Source organism: Pelobates fuscus, chromosome 10, assembly GCF_036172605.1.
Source record: "Pelobates fuscus isolate aPelFus1 chromosome 10, aPelFus1.pri, whole genome shotgun sequence".
NCBI classification, from domain to species: Eukaryota; Metazoa; Chordata; class Amphibia; order Anura; family Pelobatidae; genus Pelobates; species Pelobates fuscus.
In genome coordinates, this window is record NC_086326.1 from 22,780,347 (window position 1) to 22,792,196 (window position 11,850).

General features: G+C 39.9%; 1 protein-coding gene across 1 annotated transcript; it reads right to left on the reverse strand.

Annotated features, from left to right (window-relative positions):
• Positions 1 to 10,529: 10,529 nt before the first annotated feature.
• LOC134574643 (olfactory receptor 5P52-like) lies at positions 10,530 to 11,126 on the reverse strand. The gene has a single exon (XM_063433774.1). The coding sequence runs from the start codon at positions 11,124 to 11,126 to the stop codon at positions 10,530 to 10,532; it is 597 nt and encodes a 198-aa protein (XP_063289844.1).
• Between the last annotated feature and the right edge of the window lie 724 nt (positions 11,127 to 11,850).

The window sequence follows — 11,850 nt, forward strand, 5'->3', positions numbered from 1 at the left end:
TAGCGAACTCCATTTGTAGAGTTTGTTGTAAATCTTGTAGCATCTTGTGCAGGGTGAGTTCTGAGGCAGGGGCATTAGTCCCCATAGAGATGGAGGTGCTGTCGCTGGTTTCAGACGCTGCTGTTGGTAATTCTGGGCCTCCGGCGCCATCTTGGATTTTGGTGCGCGGCGGTGTGAAGGAGGATACCCGGGTCACTGCCGGTCGAACTTTCGTTCTCTTGGGCGCTTTCTGGGACATGGTGGTATAGGTTGTCGTAAGCTCTTTGACAAACCTAAATCAGGGCAGATATTGCTCTTGTAATCGCTGTTTAGTAGGAGCCCTCACGGGAGCTAACAGATCACGCGTCCATCACCGCGCGCTGCCAGGCCACGCCCACCAAAAGAAGTTTTTTGATACAAAAAGACAACCTTCACCCTTTTATAAAATCGGTGATCTTGTCTGGCTTTCCTCAAAGAACATCTCTACAAACCGTCCATCAAAAAAGTTAAGTTCCCTTTTTCTTGGTCCTTTTCCAATACTATCGGTTATCAACCGTAATGTTGTTAAATTGAAACTTCCACCTACTTTAAAGTTACATCCTGTTTTTCATGTGTCCTTACTAAAGCCTCATCATCCTGACCCTTTCCAAAGAAATGTCACTACTTCTCCTGATCCCATATTGGTCCAGGGCGAAGATGAATACGAAATTCAAAGTATACTGGATTCAAGGATCCATCGTGGCTCTTTACAATACCTCATCAGATGGAAAGGATATGGAATTGATGAAGATACATGGGAAAACTCCTCTGTCGTTCATGCTGACAAATTGATTTCCAAATTTCACAAGCATTACCCTTCTAAACCAAGTCAATAGCACCCAGAGGTTGCTCATTAAGGAGGGGGTACTGTCATGCCTTAACTATGATATCCTCTTACTTCCTGGTTCCACGGAGCTTAGCCACACCCCTTTATGACACGGTCTCCCTATTTAGTCCGACCGCACCAGCTGATCGACGCTGGATTATTGAACTACGTTCCGTACTCACGAACCGGTTACAACATCGTTGTGAAAACCCTCTGTTACCGGACCGGACTGGAAGACTTCAAGTTCCCTTCACCTCTCCTCATCCACGACTAAAGCTGAACTCTCTCCTTCCAGTATAACCGCCTCTGAGGAGATCTCGGGAACCAGTGTTCTATGTGCCGGAAGCTAAGTAAAACCTCTGTGATAAGCGTTGCATCTCAAAGCTGTTAATTCCTGTCTCCAAAGTCCTTCGATAAAACAAACCCGTTACAGCTAACTTCAACTCATACTTTATCTCAGTTAGCTGCATCTGTATCGCTTCAGTTAAAGTCTATGGAACAGCTATTGTAACTTCTTATCACCTAATTCATTAATACTACTAAGAGACTCTTTCTGATTCAGTGTTTGCTAATTACAACCGTTTACTACTTAAAGCTACAGTGCCTGTAATTGTGGACTTCAGTTAGCGTTTACTACTTAAAGCTACAGTGCCTATAATTGTGGACTTCAGTTATCGTTTATTAATTAAAGCTACAGTACCTGTAATTGGACTTAAAGTCAATACCTTTTACTTTTGATAATAAATATTCAAACTATAAGAAATCTGCAGTTGTGTTCCTTCATAACAAATGTTTAGACGTGACATGGGGTATTGTCTGTTATGTAGTTTTATCTGTGTTGGCCTCGGGAGGTGTGTCTCCTGAATGAGGGCAATATCTGCTTTGCTAGATTTGAGCTCACTCCACAGCAGTCTGCTTTTCATGGGGGAGTTCAGCCCCTTTACAGTAAGGGATATAATCTTTAGAGCCATCTGTGTGTGGGTGGTGGGCTGTCCCTAGCATGTGAGATATCCAGAGGGTGTTTACCTGCATAGCATGATTCCAAGTCCTCCTGGGTGCCCCTCACCACTTCTTATTCCCCGGTTTCCCGACACCATGGATCACCAGCAAATAACATGAAAATTAAACAATAACTGTAATCAGGGCTGCCATCAGAAATTTTGGGGCCCCTGACAAAGTTCAAGGTCTGGGCCCCTAGAGCCCACTCACGAGACCGCCTACAGGGCCGTCCTTGAATCTGCCCACAAGGATGCTGTATGTGTGTAGAGTGAATGCAGAGTCTCTGTGTGTGTGTGTAGTCAATGCACAGTGTGTGTTTAGTGGATGCAGTGTGTGTAAAGTGGCCAAATGTAGTTCTGAATCTGTTGTAAGTCCCAGAATGCTTTGCTAGCTGGGGATCTACAATTTGCAGGGCTGTATTTAGCACTCAGCAGTGTATGTGTGTTTGAATATAAACATGGTATTGAATGGAGCATGTGTGTATTTGAATGTTGGTGTTTGAATGCAAGCGTGCATTTGTCTGTAGTGTATACACACACACACACACAGATAGATACACACCCTGACATACATGCAAATACACAGACACACAGTTACACATATTGGCACATAGTTACACACACATATATACTCAGGTTCACACTGACATAGATACATAGACATACAAACATATACACAGACACATTCAGGTGCAAACTGACACACAGACACATACACACACTGATATACATACATGCATACACATAGGAGATACAGGCACATGCATTGACATACATGGAAATATACAGACACGGTTACACACACACACACACACATACACACTGACACCCATATACAGACACACGCACACAGAGATACACACTCAGGTGCAATCTGGCACCCATATATACACAGATACACACACTAACACTCTGATACATACACACACACACACACTGACATACATGTAAATATACAGACACAGTGAAAGATACAGACACACACACACACACTCAGGTGCACATTGACACAGATACATACAGACACACATAAACAGATACACGTAAAAACTAAATATAAATAAAATATATGTGTAAAAATGTAGAAAAACAACAATAAAGTAATCAATTCTATGGGCAGATTAACACCAAATAAACACAGCTTTAGTTGAGAATCTCAGAAAACAAAGAAAGCGTGAGCGCTCCAGCAAAATATTATATATATATATATATATATATATATATATATATATTATGTATTGCACTAATTAACACACTTTAAAAAATAAATGCAAACGACCGAAAATGGGCCATGCACATAATAAAATATAAGACAGGCTATGCAAGATAAAAACGTACACAACATGAACAGGCAGCGCCAAATATAAAAGATATACATTACAACAACGTTACCAAAACAAACTAAAAATCTGTTTAAACATTTAAATAGAGCCAAAACTAAAACTAAAATAAATGGGGAATATCAACTAAGTAGTGAAAATGATTGTGGACAAAAAGTGTACGTAAAAATCAAAAGCACAGACACTAGAAAACCATGAACATAAAAGCTGCAGCACTGCTATAAAAAAAAAAAATCAAAGAATAAAACAATAACAAAAACATACACTCAGGTGCACACTACCAACCAGATACAAACAAACACATAGATACACACACTGATAGATACACAGATACAGACAGACACACACACTCTCAGGTACACATAGATACAGACAGACACCCACACTCTCAGGTACACATAGATACAGACAGACACACACACTCTCAGGTACACCTAGATACACACACTGATAGATACATAGATACAGACACACACACACACACACACACACACACACATATATTTAGGTACACATAGATACAGACAGACACACACAAACACTGAGGTACACATAGATACAGACACACTGACACTTTTTTTTAACCACCCTCCTGTTTCTTACCGTTAGGCTGCAGGAGGGTGGACTCTGCTGGCTGGGGCTGATGTGAGTGTGGGTCTGACTCTGTCCTCCTCTCCCCCCACCCTCATGTTTTTACCTTTAGGCTGCAAGAGGGTGGACTCTGCTGGCTGGGGCTGATGTGAGTGTGGGTCTGACTCTGTCCTCCTCTCCCCCCACCCTCATGTTTTTACCTTTAGGCTGCAGGAGGGTGGACTCTGCTGGCTGGGGCTGATGTGAGTGTGGGTCTGACTCTGTCCTCCTCTCCCCCCACCCTCATGTTTTTACCTTTAGGCTGCAGGAGGGTGGACTCTGCTGGCTGGGGGCCTGGGCTGATGTGGGTGTGGGTCTGACTGTCCTCCTCTCCTCTTCACACTCTCCGGTGCTTCCTCCCGCGCGGGTGTTAGCTGGGAGGAAGTGAGCTCACTTCCTCCCAGCACTGCCAGTGCCAGGATCCTTAAAGGGGCCCGCACTAGCTATTAAAAATCCACGGCACTGATCGGGCCCCTTCAGAGATATGCCCATCGGGTGGCCCTAAGTGCATGGGCCACCCGATGGGCCCCCTCAGGTAGTTCTGCCACTGCCAAAACACATGTATATAGCGATAACTGCTATATATATGTATGCACATTGGGAATGGGGGGGCTGGGTGCCTGGGCCCCCCAGGACCGCCGGGCCCATGACAACAGTCATGGTTGTCACCCCCTGATGGCGGCCCTGACTGTAATGACTTATACTTCTCAATCCTCCTTTTAACTCCTTAAGGACAGAGCTTCAGAAGCTTGTCTTACGCTTAAGGACAAAGGCCATTTCTGCATTTTTCTGATGTTTGTATTCAAACGCAATTTGCATCGATGTCATTTATTGCACTATTATACATTGTTTTGTAGAGGGCAAACAGGGCTTTAATTTACATAGATAGATTCTCATTAATTATATAAAAATGCCCAAAATATGACAAAAAAACCCAAACAAATATTCATTTTCAAAGTTTTGGCAAGAATAGCGTGTGCATAATAATATGTCCAGCTTAGAAAAAGTAATTCGAAATAAATTAATCTACATGTCTTGATTTATACAGTACATCATATGTCTATGATTTTAGCTTATTTTAAAAGCTACAGGTCACAAAATACAAGGACTAAAATAAAATTTCAATTTGCAACAATTTTAGAATTTGGTATGTTTGTCTTGTAGGTTTAGTAGCCATCGCAGAAAACTAAATTGCCACACAAAAGTATATATCTAAATAAGGTAGACATCACAGGCTATTTACCTAAGGTTATTTTGACACTTTTAACATAGCCATTTCATCCCCAATCTCTGCTAAATATTGGAGTAAGATTGTGTTTTTCTTTATATTGGCATACACACATATAACAAGGTTTTTGTAATGTGTATTTCGTAAAGCTGGTGTGTGCTGTTCCTGCACAGAACCCCATATTGTGTTCAGCTACATCTGCTGAGTATAACGATACCCCCATTGCATGCCTTTGGCCTTTTTCTGTAAAGCTACAGTGCCATATAAGAGACAAGGTTATTTCAGTTTCTATAGTTAGAATTTTCGTAGATGGATTTGAGGGGCCTATGTCTCATTTTAGGGTATTCTAGCAGTGTGACTGTTCAAATAACCCCACAAAGGGCTTTCATTTGATAAAGCAGACACCTCAGGGTATCTTATATGGTGTGTATTGTGCCTTAACTTGTCACCATTTTTTGACCAATTTATGTCATTGTTTGTGGTGAGGGGGGAGGAGTAGGAATGGCATTTTTACATATATGTTGCATTTTTGCTGAGTATTTCTTGCACTTAATATGTACCACTGTCATTAAAATCCCCAAATTATACTCAGTTACACCTTCTGAGAAAAACAATATGCCCAATGTATGACCTAGACACTATTTTGTGAAGTTACAGTGCTGTAAAAGAGACGTGACAAGTTCCTGTTTTTAAGTGTGAATTTTCATGGAGGGTTTTGATGCGTCCGTATCAGACTTTGGAGCACTTGAGCAGGCTACATATTACAACTACACCATAAAGGCATACCATTTATTAAAGAAGACATCCCAGGGTATTTCAAAAGGAATATTTTTAACCTTAGCATGGGATAATTTTATCGCTAGCTTGTACCAAGTGTAGTGGTAATCGTTTTTTGTAAGCGTTTTTTCTGCCTTTTTGACACTCAAAGGGAGTTTGCACAGTATATTTTGCAAACCTTATGTGTGCTATGACTGTATAATACTACATATGTTGCTCAGCTATGTTGTCTGAGTACAGCAATACTCCCGTATGTACCTTAGCCAGGTGTATGTGGATGTTGAAGGGGCACATTTGAGACACAACCATTCAGTTTTTTTCCAACTTTTACACTGTGTTCATGTTCCATTTTGGAGTAGTTTAGATGGTTGGTTATTGAAACTTCCCCACAAACACATACTATTTATTAAAGAATACACCCTGGGGTAATTCAAAACGCGTATTTTGAACATTAGCATGGAATCATTTTTTCTCTAGCTTGTTCCAGGTGTAGTGGTAATGAGCATTTTTAAATGTATATTTTAACTTTTTTTTTTAAAATACTTTTTAAAACTAGTTTTTAAACTTTTTTTGCTTATTAATTTTTTTAAACTTTCTTAAAACTTTTTTTACTGATTTAATATGTTAAATCAGTAAAAAAAAAAAAGGCTTTAAGAAAGTTTAAAAATTTAAAATTTTATAAGCTTTTTTTTACCGCCAACCCATAACTAGCAGTAAGCAGCACTAGCAGTAAATTCCCCACTTTCCCATAACTCCCACCCACCCCAGCTAGCAAAATATATGATTATAAAATATTTAAATTAGTTATTTAAATAAATGGAACCCCTGAAGTTTAAAAAATAAATAAAAGTTAATCCTCAGGGGTTAAAAAAATTAGATCACAGTATAATACTGTTATCTGTATTTTGATCACTGTAGGCTGTGATTGACTGGCAGGGAAAGGGTTAATTTTTATTTGGACTGGGTAAACGGGGGTGTATTTTTTTTTTACTTAAACGTTTTTAAAACATTTAAAAAAAAACGTTTTCAACTTTTTAAAGCATATTTTTAAACTTTTTTTAATGTTGACCCTTGTTAGCCTAATACCAAATCCCCCAATTCCCCACTAACTCCCACCCACCCCAGCTAGCTAAATATATAATTTTAAAATATTTAAATTAATAAAAAAAATAAAAAAAATAACCCTCAGGTGTTAAAAAAAATTACAGTAAATCTCTGCCAATTTATCACTGTAGTCAGTGATCAATTGGCAGGGAAGGGGTTAGTTTTTATTTAAAATGGGTAAAGGGGGGTGGGATTTTAATTAAACTTTATTTATTTTTTTACACAGGGAAATCACAGCTTTGATCTGTCTGCCTGCACTTCAAAAAACCCGGAAGCGTAGGGAGGTGGATGGTAAGTCCCTGCAGCTCATGTGCTCGCTCTGACAGTCTGTCAGAGTTAGCACTGCTGCAGGGGCAACGCGATCGGGTGCTCCCAGTCTGCCTCTAATACAGAGGCAGACCGGAGCACTGTTAACCCGCCGATCGCCACGATTGCGGCATTCTGGGGTTAATTTTAACCCATGACTGACCTGGTCCATCACTCGTCGTTAAGAGTCTCTCCTAGGTGATGGACCAGGTCTGTCATTCGTCATTAAGGGGTTAAGTCTGGTCTTACAATTTGCCAGAGCAGACCGGGGGTGCAAGCCCCCTCTGTCCGGAAGTACGAAAGTTCCAACCAGGGAAGGAGGCTCTCAACCCCAATCCGCCACAAAATGCAAGACCCTTACTTTTGGCTGTTGGGGTTATACGTGCTTGCCGGTGGAGTCCCTATGTATGTCCCGGGTCTGTCTCCCTTTTGAGCCGTTAGCCTCTGCGGCCGGTTATGGTGCCCTTGCCCTCCCCCTCCCCGTAAGCCCTCTGGGCTTCACAGTCTAGGTGTCTTAGGGGGCTGTGTGTTGCTCCAGCTCGGGCCCTATCTGGGCAGCTACTCTCTGTGCCTTTGTAGCGGTACTTACCTTATCTGGGGGCCGGCCGGGGTCCTCTATTCCCGCCATGCGCGGTCCTGCACGATCCACACGCGGCTCGCTCGAAGTTCAGACGAAGGCGGGCACTGATTGCGAGACGCAGTCACGTGTCCCGCCAGCGCGCCGCACGTCTCGGGCGTGCTCTTAAAGGGACAGTTGGAGCCGAAATGTGAAACGGTCTCCAATTAAATACTAGGTATTTATACTTACCTCTCCCTTAACTCCTTGCCCTATCATGGTTTCTGATTCAGTTCTCTTTAGCGCTTGTATCGTTCTGTTATGATTTTTCGTGCTTGACCTTGGCTTTGTATTTGTCAGGGTGGCGGTCCGGTGTCCGGAACCCAGACACAGTGTCCAGGCGGGGGAGCAGGACCAGGACCCAGTATGTCTGATGTTCAGAGTAGGAGTCACAGTGTGGAGGTGGATTAGCAGGGTCTGGTGCAGGGTAACCGCACGCCCCCTGGTGTTGAGCACCAGCGTTTGTGCTGCCACATACCAAGACCCTGAATCAGCTTCAGCGGATACCAGGAACTAGGAGCATGGAAATGAGCAGACCTCCCAGGAGCTGAATAGGGAGGCTGTGCAGCAAGATTGTATCCAGTACTAGAAACAAGGCAAGACTAGAGATAGGCACCAAACATGAAAACAAGACAGAACTAGTAGAACCCAGAACCAGAGAAGGATAGTAAGCTAAACCCAGAACATATACACAAGACATGAGGAAAACATGAACATAACTTGGGCATGACTGAACAGGACTGTAAATGGACTGGGTATACAAACTAAAACAAGACAAGATAACATAGGCAAAACAAGAGGAGAAATAACTAAGTACTACATATGGAAATCATGGGGATTTAGTCACACTATATGATCATACATTGCATAAGCCTGCCAACAACGCCAATGTACCCATATTTGGCAGGTCCTACACTGCCTAATATATGCTAAAACAACCAAAAGACATATATAGCACTTACCTGCAAGAAAGGGCAGAAGCCTTGAGGAGCTGCCTGTAGGAACACTGAAACAAAGTGAATGATGGAAAACAAAAGGGTTTGGCAACATAAAACAAATATTTAAATGAAACCTGGAGACTGGGAATCCCAGGATGGCTTGCAGGAATGAACCCAGAAATCCCAGCATAAAGAAAACCAGACATAGAATAGAAAACCAAAAACCAAGAAAAACTAAACAAGAATTGTAACAAGAGTACTGGATACTAGAAGCCAAGGCCAGACATCTCCACAGAAGAGAGCAGGACGTGACAGTATTTGACTCAGATTTTCTCTTTATCGCTGCTTTGTCTTGTTTGCCGGCTTACTGATTCCTGTGTACCAGTCCATGGCTAGTTCTTGTTTTCGCTGTCTCTCTGTTCCCTTGACCTCGGCTTGTTCCTGACTCTTTCACTTCTCTGTTCTACGTCGAGTCCGGCCATTCTAAGGTATGGTAAGACGTATCTGCTTTATTTTGTCAATTGTTGGACTAAAGCTTGCGTGTTGGGGTACACTACCGTGACAGCCTTCCGATCTCCCTGGGGTGGTGGTAGGGCCGACTTTATCTAAGGAAGATGTCACGTGTCCTCTCATAGAGAGTGCTTGGGTAGTGGGGTCAGCCGCCTCAAGGTTGTGCCATTTTGTCTGACCACAGCAGAGGGTGTGCTATCTCCTCGTTTCCTGGTGGTCCCCCCTTTGTTTTGTATTTTATTGTACCATAATGTATCAGTGCAATATTTTGTGGACCCAGTACATACTTAAAAACAAGATATATCTCAATGTATCTTTCCTGGTAAAATATTTTATAAATAAATAAATATGCACATAGAAATTAAATATATATATATATATATATATATATATATATATATATATATATACACATATATATATATATATATATATACATATATTAAATACAGGGGTCACTTAAGTACTTGTGGGTTAATACCATCAGGCCCCAGAGCTTTATTTACATACATTTTCTTTAACTGCTGTAGCACCTTGTCTTGAGTCATCCAATCACAAGTTATCTGCAAGTTTTTTGCAGCAATCATTTGCATATCTCTTGCCATGGGATCCTCATTAATATATACTGAAGAAAAATAGTTATTTAAAATTTCTGCCTTTTCCTGGTCTTTATTAACTAACAGACCCATCTCTGTTTCCAGTGTACCTACACTTTCATTTTTTTGTTTTTTTAGAATTGATGAACTTGAAAAATGTTTGGGGGTTGGTTTTGCATTTGTTGGCTATCAATTTCTCATTTTCTAGTTTAGACACTTTAATTGCCTTTTTGCAAGCATTATTGGCTTCCTTATATTTTATATAGGATTCCTCTGATTTGTCTGTTTTAAATGCTTTAAATACCCTTTTCTTATGTTTAATCTCTTGTTTCCACAATATGATCACTATTTCCCAAATGGTTGATGTACACATCTAAAGATCTGAAGAAGTGCAATGTTTACACTATAAACACACCAATATTGCAACATTACAGTTTTCTATAATTTAATATAACCTAACGTTACAAATCAGGCTTTTATTTAAAACATGACAATTTTGACGAATTTGAAAGAATTTCACTCCCTCAATAAAATCAGGACAAGTTTACTTTTATTATAGTATTTCACCAGATAATTAATATACTCAGGAAAATTATTTGTATTATGTTTTTTTCCTTAATTAGCAAGTTTTTTGTATTTTCATTAACCTACCAGCATATTCTTAACTTTTCTTAAAGCAATTTTTACTTCTTGGTTTTTTAGGCTATAAATAAGGGGATTCAACAAAGGGACCAATATGACAAATAGAAGAGCAAAAAACTTGTCCTGTTTTGGAGAGTAGCTCGATGTAGGCCTCATATATAAACATGAAATTGTCCCATAGAATATAATCACACAGGTTAGATGAGAAGTGCAGGTGGAAAAAGCTTTACGTCGCCCATCTGCAGATTTTATTTTTAGAATGGTGGATATAATGAATATATAAGATATTAAAATAAGCAAAAAATCTGGAACAATAAGTACTGTTCCTTCAACATACGTTAACATTTCAATAATGGATGTGTCACTGCAGGAGATTTTTAACAATGGTATGACATCACAGAAGAAATGGTCAATATATTTGGATGCACAGTAAGACAACTTAGATATGAAAAACACGTGTGCCAAAGGATCTGTAAAACCAATAGTCCATGCCATGCTTATCAGTAGACCACAACGTTGTGTACTCATGAGAGTAAAGTAATGAAGAGGGTGACAAATTGCCACATATCGATCATAGGCCATGGCACCAAGCAGCATGGTGTCCGTGCACGTCAGGGATATGAATAAATATGTCTGAGTTACACATCCCAAAAGTGAAATGGTCTTGTGTTGTGTCTGAAGCATATATAACATATTGGGTATAATATTTGAAATGCTAGAAATATCAACCAGGGAAAGCATCATCAAGAATGTATACATAGGAGTATGAAGCTTAGTGTCACTTATAATAAGAATGAAAATGGTTCCATTGACCCAAATTATGATGAGGTAGATTAACAGAAATAGCATAAAAATTGGAAACTGGAGCTCTGGACTGTCAGTGAAGCTTTGAATGATGAATTCTGTTATATTGTGTTTTTTTTCCGATTTCATCTCTTGAGAATGTTTCTTATGTAAAATGACAATAATCTAATGAAAGGTCACTGGGTATTTTAATATCATCTATTGATAAATTCTCACAAAGGCTGCAATTTTCCCTTCAAGATTACTGATCTTTCTTAAAAAGAATATGTAATATTTGAATTAATAGAAGGGTTATTAAAGACCGTGGCCTCTTCTATATCTTCTTTTGTGATTTGTTTTCCTAGAAGCTGTCAGGAAATTCTTAAAAACACAAAGATTATTTTTTTGTAATTTTTAACATATATTTTTAATTTTTCATTGAATACAAAAGATAAATATTTGTACAAGCAATTCAGTTCTTTCTTATTTAGATTTTGAATTATCTTCAAGCATTACAAGAATAAACCAAATTAGCAGT